This window comes from Heliangelus exortis, chromosome 3 (assembly GCF_036169615.1).
Source record: "Heliangelus exortis chromosome 3, bHelExo1.hap1, whole genome shotgun sequence".
NCBI lineage: Eukaryota > Metazoa > Chordata > Aves > Apodiformes > Trochilidae > Heliangelus > Heliangelus exortis.
In genome coordinates this window covers 33,967,919-33,995,276 of record NC_092424.1, presented here as the reverse complement: position 1 = coordinate 33,995,276, position 27,358 = coordinate 33,967,919, and the positions used below count along the sequence as shown (strand labels likewise).

General features: G+C 46.6%; 1 protein-coding gene across 8 annotated transcripts in view; it reads left to right on the top strand.

Annotated features, from left to right (window-relative positions):
* The window catches only part of SLC8A1 (solute carrier family 8 member A1), a 135,739-nt gene that overhangs the window by 17,731 nt on the left and 90,650 nt on the right, over nt 1-27,358 (top strand). For all 8 annotated transcript variants that reach the window (XM_071740063.1, XM_071740062.1, XM_071740057.1 and 5 more), the window contains one exon: nt 10,871-12,706. In XM_071740063.1, coding sequence (XP_071596164.1) covers nt 10,871-12,706 — 1,836 coding nt within the window. The remainder of the gene's footprint in view (nt 1-10,870; nt 12,707-27,358) is intronic.

Genomic DNA, 27,358 nt, shown 5'->3' with positions numbered 1-27,358 from the left:
TCCCGGACCCGATGGGGAGGCGGGAGTAGGATGCTCCCCCCCACTCCCACCGTCCTGGGAATGCTTTTTGCAGACCAGCCACAGCACCTTTAGGCAGACGATGGGGCTCGCCCTCCCCTTTCCCCCTCCCCCCCCCCCAACCCCCGGCAGCCAGTCGCGATATGTCGCGATGGGAGGCGCGGCTGCGGCAGAGGGTTGCTTCCCCCCACCCCAAGGGCCGGGCATTGCCGGGCAGGTGGGGCTGGGGAGGGGGCTGGGCTGCTTTTCTTCCAGCCCCGGCGATTTCTGCCTTGAAACGGTTTCCGAGGTGAGTGGTGGGAGGCACCTGCAGCCACCCTGACATCCCCATTGTCGTCTCGATCAGCATATGTTATTAAGGGCTGTCATTAAAGAGCGCTCATCACGTAGGCTTTGTCTAGGTGGAAGGATGGCTGGGGCTCTTCCGTCATCTCGAGTTTAATTCTTTCATTGTAGCCTTGTTGCTTCCCTCCCTGCCGAGCCATTCGAAGCAACCCCACGCTCAGCTCTGTCTCCAGGGCGGGAGCGAACTGCTGAAACGTTGTAGAAATGCAGCAAGAACTAGGGAGAACTCAAGTCTAAAAATGAAAGCTGTAGTAAAACCACAAGGTCACAGGCGTGTGAGTGTTTCATTTCAGGGCTCCTCTTTGATTGTGCTTTGCTGGAAGCTGTTCCTTCAGTCCCAGATGTTGGAAATCACAAGTCAGGCAATGGAAACGGGGGCTGAGAGAGGCTGGGGTTCTCACTGTACTCTCCCAACACCTGCCTAGGCGTTCATGTGCTTTTTCTCACCACCACAAAGAGAAGAGATGCACTTTTATTTAGAAAAGGGAAGCTGAGACATGCACGTTGATGTGATGATGGCGGATGGGAAGAAAAGAGCTGTGCTGTATGGCTTTGGCTGAGGCTGAGGCAGTGGACATCAGCAAAGAAAGGCATTTGTGTTCCCTTGGGTGCTTCTGATAAATGTTTCTTTCTCTTCTTTTCTTTCCAACTGGTTCTTCAATAGCATCTTTGCCCCTTTTCCAGGAGAGGCACTGAGCCCAAATAGGGAAATATTCCAGCATTTCTAGAGCCATAACCTACCAGCCAAGCCATGAACTCCTATCACCACCTCCATAGGAAAGGGGATACACTGCCTGACTCCTCTTATATCCCACCAACTCTTTCTCTGGAAGCATAAGCAACTCCTAAGCTGGGAAGCCACATTGCTCAAAGCTTCCCCTGTACCAGGGTTTGTGTTCAGGATACTTCAGGAGGTTTGATGTACTCTTTATGCTTAACATCCCTAAATACCAACACAAATTAACATGGTTTTCAGCTTATGAAAATTTGCTTGCTTTTCTCTCCCCCTTTAACTAATCTTTTTGTGATCTTTTGGCTGTGAACTGCTCCTGAGATTTAATTCACTGTCCTGCAGCTGCCCAGGCTGCACCTAGTTCACTGTCCTGGCACTGTTGTATAGGCACCACATGAACTTTGCTCATGTCCTTTCTTTTGGAAGTCTCCACGGGACCTGGCACGATTCCGTGTAGGCACAGCCATTTCTTTGCCTGTTTGAGCCTTCGGTGGTGTCCTGATCTGCTCAGGGCTTTCAGCGTTCCAATTTTCTGGTATTGTGTCTAGGACAGAATTTTATTTTCTGCTGTGTTTTCATGGGTATACAGTCCTGTTGACTTACCAGAGACAGGCCACAGTTCACCAGCATCCTATAATAAACTCAGATCCTGTAATAAAACCGAGTGTCCCCCAAGGCACAGGCATCACTGGACAGCTAACCAACAGGTTGGTAATAGACAAGGCAAAGAGCATGTGATACTGGCTCTGCTTGTGCCTGGTACAGTGAGCAAACTGGAGCTCAGTTCAAGCTCAGGGTGTTGTGATCTCTGTGTGCTCCCAGCCTTATGGACATAGGTACCTGCAGCTGTGCAAATCCTGGGTGCACCTGGGTTGGCTGCAAGGTACTCAGAGTGCTGTGGTGGCAGGACTCTGGCATCCAGTAAGGGCTGAACTCACTGACCAGTTTTTTTCCCTTGCCAAAGGCATGAGTGGTATCATTCCAGCTATTTTCAGGAAGGTTGTAGGAGCTTGACTTTCTCTTCTATCTCTATCCCTCTGGTGATTGTAGCTGAAATAGGGATGGGGGGAGCTATGTGAACAGACAGACAGACATGGAAACAGTGATTTCATATGCCTGGCTTCCTAAGGAAACCTGGCTACAAACAGAAGTGAGATTTGCTGCTGCAAAGAGTTCCTGGAGAGACAGAGAAGGCAGGGGAGACTGGGGAGAGGGGAAGGGTGATTAACCTCCCTTTTGAGGCAGGCAGCTAATGCCTGGCACACACCTAGGTTTAGACTCCATTCCTGAGATCTGGTGGTCTGAAAACTGGACATCTATCCGGCACTAGTGTTCATGTACCTCTAGAGTCAGTGATGTGAGTCCTGTATCTCCAGACAGTGACTCCTCTGGGAAGTGCTACCACCCGTCACCAGCCAGGGCTAGGTACCTAACTGAGGGATGGAGTGTACCAGGGAGGGCCTCCAGCCCAAGCTAACCCACCCAGCTCCTGGCTAGGACTGTATCCAAATCACCCAGATCCACAATCTGCATTGTGGATCTTTCCCCTCACACATTCTCAGGTATATCTCCCACCTCTTCATCCCTCTATGGGCATAGGGATCTGGGGCTGGGGATTTGCCTTTGCTCTCTTGAAGGTTTCTGCTCCTTCCTCCTGTGCAGAGCCCAGGAGAGCATCCAACTGCACAGGGGACCCATACATAGCTACAAACCCAGTGCAAAATTGGACCTAGTGGGAAAAGCAGACACAGGCAAACACAGAGGAAAGCAACAGGCCTGATAATTTCTCTCTCCTGGGCTGTATGGGGCATCTCTGGGCAGACGCTGCCTCCCCAGGAGCCTCGGGCTTATTAGTGATGTTTTATTCTCACAGCACGCATGAGAAGTTCTCTTCCTATTTTACAGAGGGAGACACAATTCACTGGGAGGTAAAGGGCAGCCCTGAGATTGTAGAGAGAGTCTGTTGGCTAGACAGTCTCAAAGACAGCTTGTGGAGACCAGGCAGATTGCACTGTGCTTAAATCAGCAAGGGAGATCCACAGGCAAAGGAAGGCATTAACAGCCCAGGAGAAATAACGGGGAAGAACCTAATGCTGCTTGATAAAGAAGATACCAAAAGCAGGTGGTAGGGGTAGAGAAATGGTCTGGAGACAGCAGGGAGTAGGAGGGGAGATGTACAAAAAAAAAAAAAAACAAAACACAACAAAAAGCTAAAAAAACCCCACCAACAAAACAACCAATCCCCAAAGAAATGTAATATTTCTCCCTTGCTTCTCATTTCCTGGCATTTTACTTGCTGAGATCTTGAATCATGGAGGAAAGGGACAACTTGCCACTTGCTCTCTGTATGTTAAAAAACAAGACTGGAATCTCCCTGTGAAACACTTCCAAGTGCAGTCCCTCCAATCTGCCCCCAAATTTATCCAAGCTGGCTGAAGTTTTATGTCAGGGATGTTTTATTTTCTCTATTTATCTGTTTATTTTGGAAAGTTGCTGGGGAGATTGTGGGAGGAGATTGGATGCTTCATTGAAGAGATAGGATACTTGGAAAAATCAGTTGCAGGCTGATAATTGTTCTAAATTTTTAATGTCCTTTACAGAAAACTGGGTGGCCTGATGTGTGTTTTACTTGATTGGCTTCAAGGAGGGCTTGTGCCTCTGGCTATATTTGGGAAGGTTTTAATGCTTTTCTGTACTGATGCAATCAGGATGCTGATGGCCTGAAAATTATTGTCCTGATGTGGAGCTCTGGAGAGTCATGGGCAAGGGATACCAACAGGCTGTGAATGTTTTGGAGTGGCAGAGCCACTCTACCTTCTGGAAGGTAGAAGGATCCAGGCAGAGCCAAAGCAGGGCTTTGAGCCAAGGGTTTTCCAAGTTGTGTTGAAAGTGCCATCAACCTGTGCAGCCCTGAGTGGCAACATGGTATTTGCACACAGCAGCTTTTCTCCAAGGGTTCAGATGCACATCGAGCGTGGCAGTAGGGTTCTTCTCCTGTTTTGATGGGTAAAAAATTGCAGCTGGCAGGACCTACTTCTTAGCAATGCAGTATCACAGGTCAGTATCCAGATCAGAAGTGAAGCCAGCAGAGCCTTTGGCTGCCTGGACAAACCTCCAAGCACCCAGTACCTTCCAGCACTGTTGGCATCTGGTTTTTGTCCCTCAGCTGTAGGAAGCAGGACCTAGGCTCTTAACTGATTTACTGATTTATGGTTAGAGACTAGACAATTTATTTGGGCTTTTTTTTTTTTTTTTTTTTTTTTTTTTTTTCCTACACCCATGTCTTTTTCCAGCACAGGCTTTGTTCGAGCTGCCCTGCTGTGAAGCAGATTGCTGTCTTCAGTGAGGTACAAGTGTACAGGCTTCAGCGAGGCCAGGAAAGGCCAGCTGGAGAGGAAAGATTTCCTAGCCCTCCAGAGATTGGGCAGTAGGGATGAGTCCCGCCAATGGAGGTCAGGTGTGAAGCTCTTTCCCCATAGAAACCTGATTATTACTATCAGGAGACTCTTCAAGGGCTGCTCTCCTGCAAGAGAAGCTATTTAAGTGATGGCATGACTTAGAGACAGGTCTGAGCGTAGGTTCGGAGCATAGGGCACACAACTTGCTTTTGCTTGGAGGGGAGAGGACCAGGGACACTTGTTGCTTAGGAGAGCCTGTCCTCTCACTTGATGCCATTTTGGGTACTGCTGTCTTTTCACCAGGGACACTGGCAGGGGAGTGAGTAGCTGACTTGCTTTGAGGATCTCTTTTGCTATCTTGCAGGCTAGCTGTGTCTTGCAAGTACTCGCTTCTTTGCCAAATTTTTTTGGCCCCTCTGGATGAAGAGAGACCATTTTGTTCTGCCCTTGACACCAGCCAAGGGGGTTTTGAGCTGCCTTCCCTGTCTCTCTGCAGCACTAGGAAATCATAGAATCATAGAATTGGCTGGGTTGGAAGGGACCTCAGAGATCATCAAGTCCAACCCTTGATCCACTACCGCTGCAGTTACCAGACCATGGCACTGAGTGCCACATCCAGTCTCTTTTTAAATATCTCCAGGGATGGAGAATCCACCACTTCCCTGGGCAGCCCATTCCAATGTCTGATCACCCTCTCTGTAAAGAAATTCTTTCTAATGTCCAACCTAAACCTCCCCCAGCACAACTTGAGACCGTGCCCTCTTGTCTTGCTGAGGGTTGCCTGGGAAAAGAGACCAACCCCCACCTGGCTCCAACCTCCTTTCAGGGAGTTGTAGAGCGTGATGAGGTCTCCTCTGAGCCTCCTCTTCTCCAGGCTGAACAGCCCCAGCTCCCTCAGCCTCTCCTCATAGGATCTGTGCTCGAGTCCCTTCACCAGCCTAGTTGCCCTTGCTTCTCTCTGACTTGCTCTGACTATGGGATGGAGAAGGGGTGGCTGGGAGTCCCCTTGGTGTTGCAACATGCTTTTGCTTGTGTCCTTCCTCACAGCATGACAAAAAGCAGTGACTCTTGTGTGAGGAGCGAAACTTCCTACTGCCCTCCTCCAGCAAGTGACCCTGTGGGAAGAGGGTGCTACTTCCACTTCCCATACACCAGTGACATGGCTGTGGGAACACCTCCTCCTCTACAAACTGCAGTAAATTCACAGTAATTATGTTTATTCTGAATCTGATGTAGCAGTGGGATAGGCAGCATGGTGTAGCACTGGTGGTGGCTGTAATGGTGTGAACACTGCTGTGTTACAGCTGTTCTCTGCCGATTTTCTGTCAAGTACTGGGAAAAATATTCCCCATGGAATTCCATACTCTCTCTTTGTGTGGCCTTTCATTCCCTGTGAGCCCAGGCCATTTACTTCCTTGTTCAATCTTTCTTCTGTCATGAAAGTGTCTGGGCTAGCAGTGTTTTTTCCATACCCTGAAAAATAATGGTGCTGCCAGCTCGTTTGCAGCGGGTCATAAACCTATGTATGATACAAAGGTGCAGGAAAATAATGGAGAGGCGGGGGGGGAGGGAAGGGGGATGTCTTAAAGTGGTTATTTCAAGGGCCAAGTGCCCAAATGGAGATAGGATTTTTGTGGAGGCTGCTGCAAAGGAAAAGCTGTACTTTCGTTGAAACACAGAGCAGCTTTCAGGCTCACTTTGCATGCAGCTACCAGCCAGCCTGAAGGGAAAGGTCAGAGCAGAGTCTAAAACACTGTTTTTCTCCCCATTTGGCAACTCCTGAGCTGGGGAGCTGGAGCCTCAGCTGTCAGCAGGAGCTCTATCCTACCAGTTTGTGAAACCTAGAGCTCCCATGTCCAACAGGGAGACAAAATCTCTGTAACCCTCCTAGCCCTGTTGACTGCCTTCCTGGTGTTTCACAACACCAAGGGTCTGAATAAAGGCTGGACCAACATCCCTTGTCCAGATCTGCATCTAAACAGAGCTTGCCACAAAGGGGCCATAAAGCCTCCTGCTGCTTTCCTCCATGACTGTGCAATACCAACTGCTAGAGGACTGGAGGTGTTTAGCCACAAAGCACAGCTGTGACTTCAGGAGAGCCTGAGCTGGGACCTGGCTCTCTGGTTATCTCCAGCTATACTTGAAAGCTTTCAGGCAGCCCATTCCAGGGAGCCCCAGGACAGCTCTGCTCCATCAGTGAGAAAAAAGGGCTCCGGGTACTGCCCTTGGCAAGGGTTGCATTGGCCTGGTGGTGTGGGGCTACACCACACACATATGGCCGTCACCGAGCCCAAATGCAGCTTGCCCTGCTGCCTGGTGCTGCTGTGATAAATCTGACCCAAGAGGTGTTGGGGGAGTGACCCCAAGGCCACGAGCACTGCCACAGGCAAGGTTTGCCAGGGATGCTAACCTGGCGTGCTGTGAATCAGCTCCTGCATTTGCTTTTATTGTTGATGGCCTGGATGGGAAATGCAATTGAGACACCCTAATGAAAAGCTAACGAAGTTGAGTTTGGAGGGAGGGCTGGCATCCTGGTTGCCTTGCTTCTTGTTAGAGAACAGTATGAATTATGTGCCTGGGAACATTGCTGCCACTGTGCCTGTAGCAGTGTGTTGACCACGGGCTGAGACCCCATGCAAATGCAGAGTAAGAGGGTCTCTGGGGACCAAGCTGTTTATTTTGGATTGTACAAATAAAGAAATGCTGCTAATTTTACAGCAGCTGCTTCTCAGAGATATTTTGAGTGTCAGGCTTTGCGTGTGTGTAACCAGCATGTTGTGGCCAAGCATTTTCTAGCCCTCCATAATTCCTGAATCTGGTGTTAATAGCACTCATTGTGAATTGGTTCAAGTAGGAGAGCTGGTGAGGGCATGTGAATGTTGCTTAATGACTACACAACCAAATGCTGGATAAAGTCCAACATAGAGTCGGGGGATGCTACTGCCACTCAAAGAAGGGTCCCAGCATGTTGCCAAGACTGCTGGGTTTTTCTTCCAAAGCTTCAGCCTTTCCCCACCCATCTGCACTCTCCAGAAAAGTTCCATGTTCTTTATCTTCTGTCCTCTGAGGAAAAATGTTACTTGTACAGGGGCAGCTGGATGGGAAGGCCAGAAAGATGGATTGTCCACATGCAAACCTCTTAAGCCTTTTTTCTTTCTGTTTAACGTAATATGGGACTTGAATTAAAAGAAACAAAACAGCAAACAAACAAAAAACCAACAAAACAAACAACAAAATATATCCAGCTTATATTAGAATGTCTGAAAGGGAAGAACCTGGCAAATAATGTCCAAGTGGCTTATTAATCTTATTTAGTGGATGTCTTTTTTCTGGCTGAGACTTCCAGTACTCGGAATCATTTTAAGACTGTAGAGTTGGTCCAAAGTGTGATGGGACTCTTTATGACTTTATTCTTTGTGACCTAAATCAGTGACCCAAAGCATAGTATTTTCTCTAGAACCATCTGTTTTCTCTTCTTGCCAAGGGGATTTCACAATGCCTGGTTGCTCTGAATAATTGTACGTGTGCAAGGATATGACTTGCCACAGGGAGAAAATTAACTGAACAAGGGAAGGTGGATGATCTTGAGATTTTTGTTGAAACTACTACCCTTTACAAAGAGGTGGTGAAGAGCCATGCAACTGAGTAATATTTTATGCCTGCACTGATTTATTTTTAAGCCTACATATAAAAAAAACAAACCACACAACAACAAACACTAAAAAAAACCCAACCCAGAACTACACTTAGAAGCTATTTAGGATAAACAGAATAGATACCAAGTCAGCCTGTGTTTTGACCACCTCTTATCAAATGCCTCAGAGACTTGGTTTGGAGCAATATGAAACACAGGAGTGCAGGCGTTGAGTGACTAATTCATGCTTTGGCTAAACTTCAATGACCATGACCACACATCTGTTTCAACTTAGCTATCCTCCAAGTGGCCTGCAACAAGGTATTCTTCTTTACAAACATTGTATTTTCAATTTTTTACTTCAGATTTGTCAGCAGTGGCTACAGCCTTCATTCTGGGAAGCAGGAGGTACCTAGGGACTGTGATTAGGGGAGCAATGTTCAGGGCTTTTGACTCCAGCAGTAAGAACTTTTTGTAGCATTAGCAGGATTTCCAGTGCAAACAAACCCTACTTTTACTTTTACATCTGTCTTCATACAGGAGACTTGCTTTTTCTTGCTCATCTTATCTGCTCTTATCACACAGCTCTCCTGCTCTGTGTATCTTTTTCTTTTCTTAACTAGAAAATTGGGAGGAGTGGGGAGGAGGCAGACCAAGAGCTCCTGGTAAAGAAATGTCACTTATCTAAAACTGGATGTATTGATACATCCTTGGTATTATTCTTCCAGCCCAATAATCCTACTACAGTAACCTGAAATAAAAGCAAATGGAGGAGAAGACTTTGGTCCATCATTACAATGCCTCCTTCTGGAACAGATCCCATAACATGAATGTTGGATGGTTCTCACTGTTTCCTTCACCCAATTCTTCACTTGCATGCAGCTCTGCCCTTGCATAACATGCCCCTTCCCTAATGAGGAGGGGTGATCAGGAGACAGGAGGGGGAGTGACCAGGTGCTTTTCTTCAAGGAGGTGTCGGTGTATCCCTGTTTAGGACAGTAAACATGTCCTCCCAGGAATGCATCCCTGGCTGTATTATTGCAGTCAGCAGTGGAGCGTGTGTAGCCTGCTGGGGAGCCAGCCTGGTTCCTAGCTGTGCTGTGAAACAAGCCTTCTTTCAGGAGGAAGAAGGAAGATGTGCTTAGCCATCCTGCTTGGGTTACACTCACTCTGACTGGGCCTGGGTGACAGCTGGGATGCTGTCACTAGAGGCAGCCTTTAGCATGGATAGGTTGGTCTCTGTTTCCCAGAGCATGCAGCTGTGCAGCACTGGTGTTGTGTTTGCTGGACACCAGGCAGATGGCAAATGGTAGGGTGAGACCTGCCAGGTGATGCAGAGACTTCAGGAGGTGTTGACTGGATCTCCTGCTTCTTTCCTATCTCCAATATGATCCTGAGAATACCATTTTTCTCTAAGAGGATGAAACCTTTCATGCCTGGGCTTTTTTTTTTTTATTTATTTATTTTTTTATTTTTTTATTTTTATTTTTATTTCTGAGGTGTGGGGTTTCCTATGAGCCAGTTCAGCCTTTTGTATTCTTTGAATTCTCCAGCAAAGTAAAGGCATTGACATATTCATTTTTCTCTCTCCACAGAAACATTTTTAAGTACTGTGTGATTAAATTAACTTGGAATGGAGAAGCTAGGATGGCAAAGGCTCTCTTTGAGGAGAAAATATAGCTTATTAACTAGGAATCTGTCTTTCATTGGCTAGTAAATTGAGACTAACACTGAGCATGCTTGGGTTTTTGCACTAAGCATCTCTACCTACTTAAAGACATCTGTTCTGTCAGTTTATGCACTGCTAACTAACTGCAAACCTCTTTAACAGCTCTTCTACACTGCTGGAAAATCTTGAGGCAGGAAGAGGGCAAGTACTGCTGTCATGCCTGGTGACTGATGTTGTAAATGGAGTGAGAAAGGCCCTTGAAGGGGAAGCCGTCAAAGCTGACCTAGTGGGAAAAGAGTGCAGGGACAGGTTTCCTCTCAAAGCATGCCAAGACAGCCAGGCTTGGATGCATATGGGGCTCTTTCTAGTTTTGGGAAGGTGCAAAGTGATGTGCTATGGAAGGAATGGCTCCAAAATCATTAATTAAAGACTGCCCTTCTGGTATACCTTATGACCAAGCTACTGTTAAGAATAGAGTTTTGCCAGGGCTTGAACTCAGTTCGTGAAGATTTCTGATGTGGAGTAGATGCTTGGGAGGACTGTGAGCAAGAAAAGGCTGTGAAATACATAGTTTACTGTGATTAAAAATGGCAAGTGTAAACATTAAATAATGATGGAGGGAAGTAGATTTCCCTGCCGTCTCCTGCTTGCATCCTGAACTCCAGTGAGTGAGTGAATGAGTGCCCTGTAATTTTGAAATGGAAAACACTTCTGCCAGCTGTGAAGCAGAATGATGGGCTTAAATTAGATGAGAAATGAGAAAACGCAATTGATCAAATAGGCCTTCAGCAAAGAGAAAGAAAGTAGCATTACACATCATAGTAGCTAAAGGGGGTAGGTGCTAGCCCACTGGTAGCATCTGAATCCATTCTTGTTTAGATAACTAAGCTAGAGGATCCGTACATGGAAAACTTCAGTAATCATAACACAAATACAGTCATTAGGTAAGTCTTGAGTATCATGGTAACTTGATTATATGTTTGAGAAAGATAGGAAGTAAATGGGGGAAAGAGGAGAACCTGTTCTCTCTGGTCAGCCTCAGTTAATGCATCTTTCCTTTCCTTAACCTGCAGGTTAAGGACATTTGGGACCTGGTCAGTGGAAGCAGCCATGTCACGAGCAACTCGCTCACCCGCCTTCCCGGTGACCTGTCAGCTCCTGAGCGTTGTGCTGGTGTTGCTCTTCCATGCTGACAGCATACATGCAGAGAGCCCCAGTGAACTGCCTGCGAATGACACTGAGGAGTGTTCTGGCTCATACATCTGCAAAAAGGGTGTGATTTTACCAATATGGGAACCCCAAGACCCCTCATTTGGTGACAAAATCGCTCGGGCAACGGTGTATTTCGTAGCCATGGTGTACATGTTCCTGGGAGTATCCATCATAGCCGACCGCTTCATGTCCTCTATTGAAGTCATTACATCCCAGGAGCGGGAAATAACCATCAAGAAGCCCAACGGTGAGACCAGCAAAACCACAGTGAGGATCTGGAATGAGACCGTTTCCAACCTTACACTGATGGCCTTGGGCTCGTCTGCCCCCGAGATCCTTCTGTCTGTTATTGAAGTGTGTGGCCATGGCTTCACAGCAGGGGACTTGGGGCCAAGCACAATCGTGGGGAGTGCTGCATTTAACATGTTTGTCATCATTGCAATCTGTGTTTACGTCGTTCCGGATGGAGAGATAAGGAAGATCAAGCACTTGAGAGTGTTTTTTGTTACGGCGGCCTGGAGCATCTTTGCCTACACTTGGCTTTACATTATTTTATCGGTGTCTTCTCCTGGGATTGTGGAGGTTTGGGAGGGCTTGCTCACCTTCTTCTTCTTCCCCATCTGTGTAGTGTTTGCCTGGATAGCTGACAGGAGACTTTTATTTTACAAGTACGTTTACAAGAAATACCGAGCTGGCAAGCAGAGAGGCATGATCATTGAGCATGAGGGTGACCGGCCCTCCTCCAAAGCTGATATTGAGATGGATGGGAAGGTTGCTAATTCTCACGTGGAGAACTTTCTGGATGGGACACTGGTGTTGGAAGTGGATGAGAAAGACCAGGATGACGAGGAAGCCAGGAGGGAAATGGCTCGGATCCTGAAGGAGCTGAAACAAAAGCACCCTGACAAGGAAATTGAACAGCTTATAGAGTTGGCCAACTACCAGGTTCTGAGCCAGCAGCAGAAGAGCAGGGCCTTTTACCGCATTCAGGCCACTCGGCTCATGACAGGAGCTGGCAACATCTTGAAGAGACATGCTGCAGACCAGGCCCGCAAAGCTGTCAGCATGCATGAAGTCAACACTGAGGTGGCCGAAAATGATCCCATCAGCAAGCTCTACTTTGAGCAGGGTACCTACCAGTGTCTGGAGAACTGTGGTACTGTCGCCCTGACCATCATTCGCCGGGGAGGAGACTTGACCAGTACTGTGTACGTGGACTTCCGAACAGAGGATGGGACGGCCAATGCTGGCTCCGACTATGAGTTCACTGAAGGGACAGTGGTCTTCAAGCCTGGAGAGACCCAGAAGGAAATCCGTGTTGGCATAATTGATGATGACATATTTGAGGAGGATGAGAACTTCCTGGTTCATCTCAGCAATGTCCGTGTGAGCACCGAAGCCTCAGATGAGGGCCTTCTTGAGGCCGGTCGTGTGTCAACACTTGCCTGCCTGGGATCACCATCTACTGCCACTGTCACCATCTTTGATGATGACCACGCTGGCATCTTCACCTTTGAGGAGCCAGTAACACATGTCAGTGAAAGTGTGGGGACCATGGAAGTGAAAGTGTTGCGAACCTCTGGTGCACGAGGAAATGTTATTGTGCCCTACAAAACCGTTGAAGGCTCAGCCAAAGGTGGAGGAGAGGACTTTGAAGATACCTGTGGGGAACTGGAGTTCCAGAACGATGAGATAGTGTAAGTAAAAATGTTATTTGTTATTTACAGTTTCTGTTTCTCCTGAAACTAAATGCACATTTCTCCCAGAGCTGCACTGGAGGTGTTAAGGTGCCAGTTTGTTGCAGTAAGCCATGGATTGCCTTATGGTCTTTGGGGGAGCCTGAAATGCTGCATTTCTGGCTTGCTAACAGACCAAGGAGTGATGCCTGCTCAGGGAGACTCCACCTTTCCACCAGCAGGGAGGTGGGACTGGCTTGTGAACCCAGACTCTCTCACCCTGCCCATGTACTTGAGCAGATCTTTATAGCCTGATACTGCCCAGTCACAAGGACCTGTCTTATGAAGGGCTTAAACTCAGTGTATGAATTGTGGTGCCTATTTCCCCTTGCCTTTTGAGGGTAAGGTCATCTGGGACTGGGTACAGCCTGTTCCACTGATGGTCTGTTCAGGGCTTTGGTGAAGAGCACTTCACCCCCTCCTCTTCCAGGATGCAGGCTGGGGTCATTGTCCAGTGCATGTCCTGAAAAAGTATTGTCATGCAGAGAAACCTTGCAGCGAGGATCCAACTACAGCCACATTTGGCTGCTTGCAAATAAAAAAGAGCCTAAAAGCCATTGCAGGCTATCCCTGAGTGTTGCTGGGTGGATGGTGGGAAAGTTGTTAGTGCTGTAGCCTTGTTTATTACATTATGTGGAGAATATAAATTACCCCAATAAATCATTTTATAAAACATCTATCCTTGGGTACGTCATGAAGATCTTCCCTTGCCCAGCTGGGGCTCTGGGAGGAGCAGAGGTTGGGAATTGCATTGTTCCAGCCCCAGGCTTTTCCTGCAGTGAAGTCTGTGCCTGTAGATCAGTCCCTGCCAACAACAGTAGACACTGGAGCACAAAACCACTGCATAAATCTTGGAGGAGTCACTGATAAAGGGCACAGCTTTGTCAAGGGAGAGCTAAATGTTGGCTTGGGTGTTGCATATCATACAGCTGCTCCCTTAGGAGCTGAGACAGACCCATTAAAAGTGCCCATTAAGAGTAGGCCTCATGTTCTGTCTGTTTCTTGTATCTGCTCTGTGTGCACAGGGAGAATGAAGCAAATAGAGAAACCATAAAACTTCTTGTAGTAAGGGCAAAGAAAAAAAGTGATTTGTAGTTCTCAGGCAGGATATTAGACCAGTTGTGGTTTTGACTTCACAGGTAAAATGGAGCAAGAACTTCACAGCTCCAGCAATCTGGAGGTCAGATCATGCATCTTGTTCACAGAAGGGTTGAGAGTACACAGTGTGCCGTTGTTCCTGGCTCCTGAATGATAACTGTAGTAAAGAGGAATGCAGTTATTTGCATTGCAAGAAATGCAAAGAACTGCACTATAAGGATATCCCCCCAAGGCCTCTTTACTTTTTAACCAGGTCACTCAGCACTAGCAAAACTGGGCTAGCAGCAGGAAGACTCTCACATTTGATCTCAGTTCCCCTGGGACGGGACATTTTTACATTGGCAGGCCAAACACAAGGCCTCAGGCTCTGCAACCATGCTCAGAGGGGTTTGGGCTTCCCCCTCATCTTGGAGCCATCACTCTGGCCAGGGTCTCTATGCTGAGAGAGCTCTACCCTTCATCAGAGACAGGTAGTGTCACCTGATGATGAGGGGTTCTGCAGTGGGACAGCAGTGCCTTCTCCCCAGTCTCATGCTGGGGACCATTTTGCTGTGTCTACTGCCTCTGCTGGTGGCCTTTTCTCCACTAAGCTGTTCACTGCTGGCTTTTGCCAACAGCCCAGTAGCAAAGGGATGTACTGGAAATGGGCTGACCACATCCTGTTGTAGCTGCTGCCTGGCCCCCCCCCGGGGTGTGCTGGTGTGCCCTCCCCATGGCAGCAAGCCTCCTCTTGCCTTTTCTTACTGGCTGCCAGCACAGCAAGCAAGAAACTGAGGAAAGCAGCTTTCTTAGAAACCTGAGTATCTTTCTTCTGTGCAGTTAGGAGGGCACTGCCATCATACATCTATTGTCATTGAACTCTTTCTCCTTGGAATTGCAGGGAGAGACAGCACACGGGACACACTTTTTTAGGATCTCACTGCCTGGTACAGAGGAGGGCTTGGGTGGGAAGAGGTTGCAGCTACAGGACTATGTATTAGCCAAGGGTCTTGCTCCATTCTGGGAAGAAAGGACATGGACATACTTTATTTTTCTGGGAGAAGGATGACATGGATTGGATAAATTGCAGTCTGTTCATGTGCCTGAAAAGCAATAGATATTCATCTAAAACTTAGGTGCTACAGTCCATGTTCAGGTGTTGGATGGTACAAGCTGACTCAGGTCTGTGTTTTCCTGTGCAAGGGTTTAGGACAGCCCTGCAGCCAGGCAGTGTGGTCCTGAAGCTAAGGTGCTGCTTACAGATATCCTCCCTTGGAAGAATTTGCTCCAGGGTGAAATACAATTCACGTATGTACTAGCACAATATGTGAATTACAGAGCTACAGCCTGTTAGTACTGTGCTTCAGCTAAATCACAGCTATGTAGAATGGTGCAATTTCCCAGCACGTTTGATTCAAAAAAGTTCTAAATCTTCATGTTTTCCCATGCTTGGCTGGCCAAGAGATGGCTTTGCTGCCCGTTCTATAGGTCTTTAGTGCCTCTTCAGCTCTGCCATTTTTGTCTGTATCAATCAGTTTGATAAATTTGAGTAAGATGTGTTCTTCTGGGACACTAACAAAAAAGGCAGGGTAGTGCAGGGGTTCAGCATGTTGAAAGAAAAATGAGTACAAGCCTCTGTTCCTAGAGGACTGACTCAAAGCTAATTCCCAGTAAAATTCGAAAGCATGGGGAATGCCCTGACTTTCTGGAGATCTTCGTCTGGTTCCCAAAAGGCCCAATTATTTAACATGTTTGTTTGTGGTGTCCAGAGACACATTCCCATTTTGCAATCTGTTGATGTACCCTTTCCCAGAGCACAAAAAATAGCTGTGTAACTGCTGAAGCCGTGCCACTCCTGTGCATTTAAACAAAGATCTCATTCTGACGCTACCAAAAATACGTATAATGTAGAAGATGCTGGTCCCTCTATGGAACATTTAATCCCAGTACTGCCTGGTATCATCTTGGGGTGATGTTTTTCTGTTCCTTGCTCCTGAAACACAGCTTGTGTGTTCAATGGGCAAGTGAAAGAAACAGCATTTAAATGTGTTTTGTGAAGGGGTTAGATGGGTTTGCATGACAGATTGTTCCAAGCTGTGTGGGAAATCTAAATATGTCTGTCTTGGGTTTTCAGCAGTGTCAGTCTCAGTGATGCTGCACAGGTAGCTGGGGCTCTGAGACACTGGTGTGGGACAGGGTGCTATGATTTGAAAGGGTAAGAGAGAGCCTTTCCCCTGGGGTCCTCATCAACATGGTGACTCCAACCTTGTCTTGCATCTCCATTAAAACATTCTTGATGAGAACATAGAGAAGACATGGAGCTGCAGGCTCTTCTTGCTCATTCATCTACCACAGCTATTGTGATCATAGAAGAGGTCACTGGTTCATCTGGCCAGTGTATTTTTATCTCCTTAACGAGTGCCAAAAAATTCAAAAGAACTCCAGCTTCCTATCTTAAGCTGGAGAAAGCAAGCCCGAGCTGACTAGACCTCTTCTCCTTTCTGTCTCAAAACATCAGGAAAGGCTTGTCTTCTCAGATGTAGATGCAAGACTGTATCAAAACTATGAGTTCTTTCATGTTCAAAAAATAGTAGTTTTCCTAGACATAACATTGCAACTAGAGATCTATTACTGTCCCCCAAAACAAAAGTTTATACTCAATAAGCTAGTGAGGAAGATGGCACAATTATATGGATATCCAATTAAATCAGTATTTAACCTATGGATTGCACGTGGAAATGCGTGGAGAATCCTATGTCAACAGATCTTGCTGTTCATATTATATAGTGTAGCTGGTTTTTTAAAAGGTGTCTGCTGCACGTTAGGAAGTGACACTCTTCACCATTGAATCTGTCTTGTCTAAGCACCCTTTGGTATTTCTCTGGAAGCATAAATCTAGGAGCCAAATGCTAACAGTGACACAAACATCCTCTAATGTGACACCTAAATCCTCTCATTTTTTAGGGAAAGTGTCCCCAGAGACCACGTAGCCTCACTCACAAGAGCCCTTTAAAAATGTGTGAATAAATATAGATTGTGGTGGATGGAGACCAAGTAGTACTGGTTGTTTCAGTTCCCCGTTTATTTTCCAAAAGAAATTTGGTGAGGCATATTTAAGGACACAGCAAGTAAAATCGCTGACTCAGCACTGGGACCTTTCTAGCTCAGTTTTACATCCTTTTGCCTGCAGCTTCAGAGAAAAAGAGTGAAACCCCTACTATGAACAGCCTGGCAGTAAGATGCAACAGAAGAGCAGAGTCTTCTGATGTGGCAGAGAGACTACTGTAAACCAGGGTGAAAGTGAAGCAAACATTCCTCTTTTCATGTTTCACTGCTGAATACATTCTCTCTTTTTCTGTCCCAAGTTGTTTGCATGACTCAGTGTCCATCCGTTCCCTCACAAGCCTTGGCTAACCTTAGGCTTAATACCTGGTGGCAGAGGGTGAGATATCAAAACAGACCAAGCAAAGATTAAACTCATTTGGGCTGCTTCCACCACCCAGCTTGGGGTTTAGAGCATGTTTTCCCCTCACCACTGGCAGTCGTGCCTGGGCCACTGTGACTTGCAGGCAGCTGAAACATGGCCACTGGGATCTAGGTCTTGGGTCCTTGGAGGGAACACCCAGTGCCCTGGGTACATCTTATGGGAGGTGGTCCTGGCCATGGGCCATAGCAAAGAGCTGAGCATGTGTGTCACACCAGGATGGGACAGTGCTTGGGGGCCTGTTTGTTTCTCCAGGTGAGTTTTGGGGAGGAGAAGTTCCCTGGGGCTGAAATGTATTATTTGGTTTGGGTCCTGAAGGCCAAAAGCTGCTTGGCCCCTCTTCAGAGAGGAAGATACAGCTATAGCAGGGTGAGCTGTGTTTTCTTTTTCTCCTCTTCATTCACAATGTTTAGTCTTTCCTGAACATGTCAAAAATGTCAGCCTTAACATCTCCCAGCCGTGTGCATCTCAAAGTGCTGTGGTTATTTCGGTTGCACTGGACAACTCCTACATTTCTCTTAGGAGACAGCAAGGAAATAAGACCATGTGGTGGTCATGGATCTTCCCCTTTCTCCTGTGCCCAAGTGTCTGCAGGTGCTTCCTGCTGTCCTGTGCACAGGACTGAAAAAGTCATTCCCTAGTGCCATGTTATTGGGACAAGTCCTGCCTGTAGCTTGCTTGAGGAGGCTGAGCACGGGACGCAGTCTGTGCCATTTGTCCAAATAAGTCATGAAATCTAGGAACTTGATTTGATGATGTCCCCTGTGGAGGGGATTAGGCAGTGGGGTTGTGTTATTGGATGAAGCAAGTTGTGCCAGCACATCATTGGGGGGGAGTGCAGGGGGAAAAGGGTGAGGACAAGAGTGGTTTGTTCTCACTGGAGAACTGACACAGTTTTTGTCCTTGAAAAGCCAATGTTTCCTTATTTGTAATGATCTGTTGTTGGCAATTTGCTGCTGCCAGCTGCATCTCTGTGGTTGATTAAGGGAGCTTGGATCTTAAATATGTAATAACTCTCTGAAAGCCATTGAGAGGCAGTTATTAGCTTCATCAGGGCCTGTGTACACATCCGCTGTGCTCCTTTATGAAAAGGCTACCTATTAAATGCATTGTAGTAATTTATGAAATACAATATCTAGGCTTGTTTTAAGAAATTAAAATAGCAACCCTAGCAAAGCTTGCTGGCATGGGAAAGAATTATCCTGGAGTGAAGCACTGCAGCTCCTTGCTGGGGAGCTGAGAGCAGGGAAATAGGAGAAGCCCTGTCCCCCTTTGTAGACTCTCTGCTTTCCTTGGCATGTGCTTGAGCACCGCTGGCAGCAATATTAGCACAAGCAGTGATAAGCAGGTCTTGTCAACAGAGCAGGGGACCCATCCCTCTTCCTCCTGTGCACATGGGATCATTTACTGCAGCAAATCCATGAGCAGGGACAGGTAAATGGTTGGTAGACAGTACCCCCATGCAAGTTCTGAGTTCAAGTTGTGCATCTGCCCTGGGAACAGGCTCTTTCCTCTTACACTATGACCCCAGGTTTGACCTCGATGGATGGCAGTCACTAGTTTTCTTCCAGCAGCAGGGCTGCATCTGTGAGCCTAAAACGAGAGCAAGAGAACAAAAAGCAGACAGCCGACCACAGCCAGCATCCAAGCATCTGTGCAGATGGGCAGAGGAACATCTGCTGTCATCCAATGGCAAACAGAGAGGAGAAGCTGGACCTGGCAGACAACTGGCTGAGTCAGAAACAGACCCTCCCTGGGGGGAGAGGCTGAGCCCAGAGGCATCATCCCACATGCTGGGGGCAGATGAAGTGCTATCGGCTGGCTGTCTATAGGTGAGGGGATGAGATATCTTTCTGCCTTTGTCAGGCAGGCATACCAGAGGTATTGCACAATCTTCTATGTCTGGGTCTTTCTTGTATGTGTCCCCGTTGGCCTTGCTCACACCAGGGACAAAATTGCATGTTCACTAGCAGGGACATGCACATCACTGCCGTGCAAGGGAAGACATCTATGCTCTCCCTTGTGTTTGCTCCTTCCCATGTTCTCCAGTGCTGCAGGATAACTTTATTAGCTTAGCCTTTGCAGTCTGGTCTTGCTCCGCCACCTCTATTTCAACATTACTCTCAGATGAAGAGTTTTGTTTAAAAGTTACTCTTTCACAGCCATAGTGTTTGTGATGGCTGGGTGCATGGCCTAGCTGCACTGGTACAAGTAGGTATATTCTCTGCTTAGTAAGCTCAGGAATGGTTGGAGTTGTGATTCTGCAAGTCATAAATGCCATTTAGCCTGGGGACATCTTAGGAGATATCAAAAACTCTGGTTATGTTTCTGACACTCTCATTGGAGGCATTGTGCTCGGTTTCCAAGAATGGCAATGCTGCATCCTGGGTGACAACCAATAATAACTGCATTCTCTGTTTTAAAAATATCTTAATGTAAGACAGAAAATATTCCCACTGCTGTGCAAGTAAAAGGGTGACCAGCATGTGTCTCCTCTGTCCAGTCCCTATATGGTTCCATTTCCATAGTGTCTGGACTCCTTCCTACATAATCAAAGTAACAACAAACTGCATCTGGCAATGAGAAACACATCAACAGTGAAGAACGGGAGCACAGACTGCATCCCCATGAACTGGTTGCTGATTGGAGAGAGATGAAGCTGATGGGATATGCCTGCCCCATCAGAGAAAATCCTTTCCAGGGGAAGGTCCTCTGAGCACAGATGCTCTCATCAAATGGCTGAGGACAGGGATGGAGATGAGCTGAGTGGGGTCCAGTGCAGCAATGCTATCTTTGGGTTTTTTGCTATAGGTGGCATATTTAATGGCATCGTTGTCAGGAAGGTGTTTTGGTCTTTGGAGTGCTTGAGAGATTCCTCTATTTATTTGCTCCTGTTACAGCACTGGGGTGCAGTAGTCAAACACTGCTATTTTTTGGGGTCATGCAATGTGCCTCTAAATTAAGCCAGTTAAGCAGGCCTAGAGGTACCATCACCAGTTGACAAAGCTGGTATCCTACTGGCTGGGATCTAGGAAGGACGTGAAGTTTCTTGCTGAGCCCAACACAAATATATATTGCTGCCTTAAAGTGCTCACCAGCACCTCAAAGTGCCCAGGCAGCCTCTCACATTTACAGTTCTAGTTGCCCAGCTCCACCCCATGCAGGTGACACTCACCCTCCGGTCTTGGCACTGCTCATGCTGCCTTGCCTCTTCCATCCTCTGACTGGGCTCAGCCTGAGCCCTTCTTTTGCCAGTGTTGTGACAGATGACTTAACCTGTCATGCCTTTAGGTATGGGCAAGGAACGTTTGGAGACGGTGGACATAGTGCTCTGAGTTGTGCATTCTCAACTGCAGCCTTCCTTCCCCCCTCAGCAATGCCATGCTGCAGCCTGGGCTCTTCTGTCCTAATACTGCACAACTCTGACATGAATATGCAGCCCTGTCACAGCATGTGAGGCAGAAAAAGTCTGTTCTGCAGGGATGAACAGAGCTGCAATGAGCAGAAGAGGCATGCACTGCTTTCCTTGAGAACAGAATCTGAGGCAAAACCTGTTGGTTTGGCTCAAGTAGCTGAGGAGCAAGATTTACTTGGCACCAGAATCTTCAAAGGGCTTTGTATTAGCTTAGTTAAGTAAATTTGCATTCACACTTTAGGTTTGGTTATTGAAATTTAAGTTCCTTCTTAGAGGCTGGATATTTGATGGGATGTAGGGGGATAAAAGAGCACTCCTATATAAGGTAAAAATAATATTTTAAAAGTCAGTATTAATGCCCCAGTCACAAATGATCCTACCACAGGGGAAATGGAGGGAAGTGTAACAGGAGATTTACCAGACACACAAGCTCTTCAGTGGCCTGGAACTCAGAAAGAATCACACAAAAACGTTAAAAATGGGTCAGTTTAATCTGGAGGATTGTAAGAGCAGCATGGGAGTATTGGGTCAGAGTCAGGTTGAGCATGAACTGGATGAAAATTATATGGGAAGATGTCCTGTCCATGCCTTAGTAATTCAGAGGGAGAAGGGGAAGGGAATTGAACAACAGATTCCACCAAGAAACAGGTCCCTCTATGGACATGTGTGTTCATGAGGCCTGAAGGTGTAGGACAGATGATGTAACCTACCTGTCCTCAGACCCAGTAAGCATGCTTGAAATCCAGCATCATGTTGTTAGGGTGATGCCTGAGGGGCTCTTAGAGCTGCTAGCAGTCTGCCTGGAAGGTTTCCTGGGCCATAGGTAAAATCTGCAGGCAAGCGCAGGAGCTGCCTTCAGAAGCAGCTCAGCCAGATTAGGTCTGCTTCTGTACCTAAAAGAGCCTAGAATAAATCAACACGTTATTTGTAAGTATCTCAAAGGTAACAAGGAGATGAATAACAGCCAGCATATATTTGTCAAGAACAAATCTTATCAAGCCAACCTGATTTCCTTTTATGCCAGCCTTTTGGGTAAGGTAGGAGCCGTGGCTGTCATATCACTCAGCTTCAGAAGGGCTTTTAATGTCACTTTGTTCAGTACTATCATAAGGAAACACTGGCTAAATGGGCCACTGGAGTGACGGGGTCAGACCTGGCTGGAAAGAGAAATGTGGAATGAAAAAGTGTTCAGCAGGTGCTTGTCCTTAATTAGCTCATTGGGTGTGGAAAAGAGAAGTTTGGTGTTTAAACCTGCAGAAAGAGTGGAGAGGCTGGAACCATTATCGAAGGTAGGATGGGATTTACAGAGATGGGCTGGGAAACAGCCTGAGCAGAAGCAAGACACTGTAAAGTGCTTGTGCAAGAACAGTCGTAGGCACAAATACAAGTGGGAGGGGAACAACGTAGTCAGGGGCTGCCATTGTGACCCAGCAGCCAAATCTGAGCTCACACCATCATGCTCTTGCAATGAATGAGACAGATGTCATCCTGAAGATATTCATGAGGAGTGCAGCCATCCTTACACTCTCTCTGCCCAGATGTATCCAGCTCTCAGACTGTATCCATTTGACTCCAGAAGTTGGGGAGCATCCAATGGGAAGCACAGAAAATGACTAGTGGTCTGAGAAATGTGACCCAAGGTGAGAGACTGCAAGAACTAAGGCTGTTTAATTGAAAAAGGCTCAGATGTAGGGAAGTTCTAAGCCTTGAGTTATGTAAAGGGCAAGAAGATAATCACTGTGTCTCCAGGGTATTAAAGAAGCACAGTCTTGAAGAAGCAAGAGACAATTCAGATCAGACATGAAGGAAAACTTCCTCTTACTAGAGATGGGTACACTCAGGAGTAGCTTTAGAGTAGTGGGTGACCTCTCTCATCAGCCTAGAGACACTGTTCAAAAATTTACTGAAGGTATCAGATGTATTGTCTCTTTTAGGAAAGAACTGGGTCAGATGAGGTCTTGAGAACTCTTCCTCTTCTGTTTTTATGGGCTAAAAGGCAAAAGTGTTTAGCATGCGAGCTGCACTTTGGTCAGGTGTTCTCTTGTCCTGCATGGTCTTCTGATGCATATATGTGTGATGAGGTAACATGCAAAGCAACATACAGACAGAGCAGGGAGACCAGATGCATGCATACACATGCAACCTTCCCTGGGACCACCCAATCTGGGATCTTTGCTCACAACAGATAACTGGGACAGGACCAGTGCTTGCCTGTTGTCTATCTCCTTTGCTAATAGTTAGATGCAATCCAAGCTTCCCTTGGGAGAGCTGTGTCCCCATGGGGGAAGAAGCAAGGCTGCACAGATTAAGGAGGCTAATTAGAGGGGAAGAGAGTATTGGTACTTAAGCCCCAACAGTAAACTGAAATCTAGATAAGGGAGCAGTATTTAATTATATACAATTAAAACACCTCTTCTCAGCCCCCTGAGAACTGGCAGTCTTGGAAAGCCTTCACAAAGGTTCTAATGAACAAAGGCAGTGGTGGGCTAGAAACTTTGCTTATTAAACTTTACCTGGGAACCACATCAGAAGAGGAGAGCTAGGAATGTTCCCTTGGACCACCATGAGATCTTCGTTCTCTCTCCAAGCCAGGTAATAGGATCCTAGGACTCTGGCACTGAATGGGAGACGATTGCTCTGCTCTTCCATGCAGCTGGCTCAGACCATTGCAAACACCTACACAAGAAGGAACCATTCTGAAAACATAGGGGAAATTGGAGGTTGTTGTAAATACTTGGCCTGAGAAACAGTTTTTGTGCCCTTCTTTCCCAGTGTCTAAGAGACAAAGGTCCTGGCCCTGTGCCTGACAGCCAAGGGCCTCCTGGAATCTCCAGGGAGCTCCATGCCAATGTTCCCCTTTGCTGCATAACCCTGCAAAGTTATCTTAGGTTATTTTCCCACAAGTCTGATCTATCCACCAAAGCAGCTACTTGCCCTCTCTGCTCCTTTGCAACGGCACATATATAGACCCTGAATTCTGATCCTTTATCCTACCCTCTCCAAGCCAGGAGGGCACTTTTGTTTGCCTGTGTTCCAGTGTTCACTGTTGCACTCTGTGCCAGCTGAGCCAGCAAGCTTTGTGCACTGCAGCAGTAGCTTTTATTCCATAGCTGCTTCTGGGTGTTAATGTAGTAAAACCACGATGAGGGAAGGCTTGGATAGGTTAATATAATCTGGCAGAGTAGGACTGCAGAACCAGCCTGAAGTTTCCAAAATTCCTCTTCCTCAGCAACTTCATACCCTTAAGGAAGGTTTCAATTCAGCCTTGGGTGCCAAAAGAGGTGGTGCCTGTTTTAATTTGTAAATATAAAGTGCCAGAGGGCTTCTACCTCCTGAAGGCAGTAACTTCAAAAAGTGTAAGCAAAAGGCTGGAGCTCCTTTTCCTGCACCCTTGTCTCCTCTTTTGCCTGGGCTTCATGCCCACATTCTTCTCAGTCCATGTGTGGTACCTGTGAGTCGCATCTGGGATGTTGTCACAAACAACTTCCTTAATGATTCAGCTGCTTAAAATGTTACAAGACCTGGAAGTAATGCCAGTGTCATTGAGGTGCATTTTATTTGCCTGAGTCTTTCTGTTGATGTTTTCCTCTGCCGTGCCAAGAGCCAAAGCCTCAGGGGATTCTTCACTCATTGTGCTTCAGGTGAAAATTAAATTTCTTGTTGAATCCCACAGCTCCAAAATATTTTAAGGGGTTTTAAGAAAAATGCTGACTAGCATCTATAGTGCCCTGTCTTGGTGTGTCAGAGGAGAACTTGCCTTGCTTTGTTGGAAAGAACTGCTCTCTTAATGTCAGTCCTGCAGAGCTGGGAAGGGAAGGTGAGAGGCTGAAGGTGCTTCTCAATTCAAGTCTTTCTAGACCTAGCATGAATGAGGAGGTTGGTCTCTTGCAAATATACAAACAGATTTCTGCAAAGCACTTGGTAATGAACCAAAACAGCAGTTTGTCCTTTCAGTGATTGTGAGAAGTCAGTAAAAGATCCAACCTGGGGAGCTGATTACACTGCTAAAATAGTGTGTATTTGGTGGAGATGCTGGGAAGCTGTTAGCTGCTGTCTGTGATGCAGGGCTAGAGGCTTGGCAGTGGTGGGAGGAAGATGAAAGGAGATAGATGTCTGTTGCCTCCACGGGTGCAGGCATGGGTCTGGCTTGCAATGGAGGCAAGGCTGCCAGGCCATGCAGATGGGGCAGAAGTACTGATTTCCACCCCTAACCACTGTAATCTCATGACCCAGCTGTAGGCATGCTGATACCATGCTGGGGTCTCAGGTGTGAAATGGAGAAGAGTGAAGTCCAACACAAGTGAGAAGGAAGAGCCCTGGCAGCCTACATGGACACTTATCCATGTGCACAGTATAAAACAGAGACCTTCTGGAAAATAGACTCTTAGGGCTTAAAAATGTGGGCACGTAATCCTATACATCAAAGAGAGTGTGACACTGCTCTGCTTCGTGGGCACAGCACATTTATCGCCTTCAGCTATTGCACAGCTCAGCTACAAAGCTAATTCACACCACTGCCCTTTCCTCTTGGTGTGAATAGATGGATTTACTCACACAGAAAGTATAGCTATCTCCAAAAGGGATGCATATACATCCTGGTGCCCATATACCTAAGGGTTGGATATGTCTATGCCTCAGCTATCAAAGTAAAAGACTGACCAGGGTAGCATATGTATGGGGATGAGGAGGGATAAGAGGTAAAGGAGAAATAAATGAGTGATCAAAATTGGAAAAGGAGAGGTAGAAGAAAAATGAAAGAGGGGCCAAAGTCACAGTAGTTCATATAAGTTTCCTCTCAGCTGCTGGTGATAACTTCAAGATCTGCTGTGCCCTCAGGATCATGTTTAGAGGCCCCTAATCCCTAGTAAGGCTGCTAGGTTTGCAACAGCAAAGTTGGAAAAAACTGTTTGGCTCTTGCTACAAAATGAGTTTGACATCCATGTCTTAAATGCATTGAACTGATACTGCACAAGTTTCAGATTCGGTGTGCTTGCAAGTAGAGTCCTGGCTTAGCACTGGGCAGCAAAGGTAAAAGCAATATGGAAAAGAGAATTCTTCTGGCCATGCCAAGAAAAATCACTGCATGGGAAATGGAGAACTAAATTGATGTGAATTTTTCTGCTATTGATCAGAATTCTGCTGCCAAGGTAGTCACACTCTATGTGGATGGGTACATGCATATGAGAGAGGGAACAAAAAAAAGGTAACATGAAGAGCTGCATTTTTAGTACCTTTAGTACCTTTTAGTCCCTTTCCTCACAGCTAGAACATAGGTTTAAAATTCCTTTGCTGGGCATGAGTGGAAATATACTGATCTGTGTGAACATGATTTAACTAGGGAAGAAAGCTTTACTTTTCAGGAAAGTTGAAAATATTAGTTTGGAAACTGGAAGAAATCAACAGAAATTTGAGGTTTGGGGGTTTTTTAATTTATTCATTGCTTCACAGAAAATTCATTTGGAACCATATTTTCATTAACTCTGGAAACTTAAGCAGGGGACAGATTTCAGACCAAGTGTTTTGAAAACCCCTGCTAACATTAACCGTGGCAGTAAGTGAAGCAAGAACACTTTAGCTTCTCAATTTCTCCGTGAAAGCCAGTCTGTTGAAAGATAAACATGAAGTCAGGCAACTTGTGCAACAGCTCTTTGCAAGTCGAGATTTGCTTCTAGCACCCTAGTTCTGTGACTGACAGTCCTGCAAAGGAGGAGGTGGCTGTCACAAAGCCACATGCTAGCTGTGGACCCAGAGCTCAGCATGATGGTCATCTCCAGAAGCAACCATGGGAGTGAGGGCATAGTACCTCCCCTCCAGCCCTCGCTGGGATATAGCTCCCTTTGATTCATGACATGAGTTTTATTCATTTCTTTCTTTTCAAGTTTAGGCACATGTACTAATTAGAGGATAACTGGGGAGCTCTACTAACGCATTTGAACACAGGTTGCTCCAGGCTTGCATTTGGGTCATTAGAAATTAAGTAAAATTATGTTCACTTTGCACCAGTTACTGTGAGCAGGGGTCTTGATTTGACAGCACTTATCCCCACAACACCACTGTATTGAGAGCTTCTAGTGCAGAAAGAGCAGAGTGTCATTAATGGGATAGGGTGGTGTGAAGCAGCTTTACAAAAAAGAGAGGCCAAGGCAGAGTAGTTTATGGTGGGCTTGTAACAGACTGGGACTAACTGGCTGAGTTTAAACCTTTGGCAGGCTCTAAGTCAAAACATTGCTGACCCATTGAGAGGAAGGCCTTCCCACACTGACATCTTTCTGAGGGTGGGGGCATGCTGCAGGGTGAGCAAAGTGCATCTGGAGACATGCCAGCACAAGCATTGCTCTCTCCTGTTCCTCCCTTGGTTTCTCCATCAGTCCCATTACAAAACAGGTCACGTAGTTCCAGAGCTTGCAAGTAAGAGGAAGACCACAATAAGGATTTCTCTTCAGGCTTTGCCAGGAGAGGCAAAACGCAGAAGGGTAAAACCTTCTCAGGAAAACTCTGCTTGGATCTCCTGAGGATCTTCTCTCTCTTCTGGTGTATCCGAGCATCTCAGGTTGTGTTGACATTCGAGTGAGGTTTTCTTCATTGCTCTGTGGGACCTCTCTGCTGGGTTTGGGCAGATTTTGGTCAAGATGGAGGC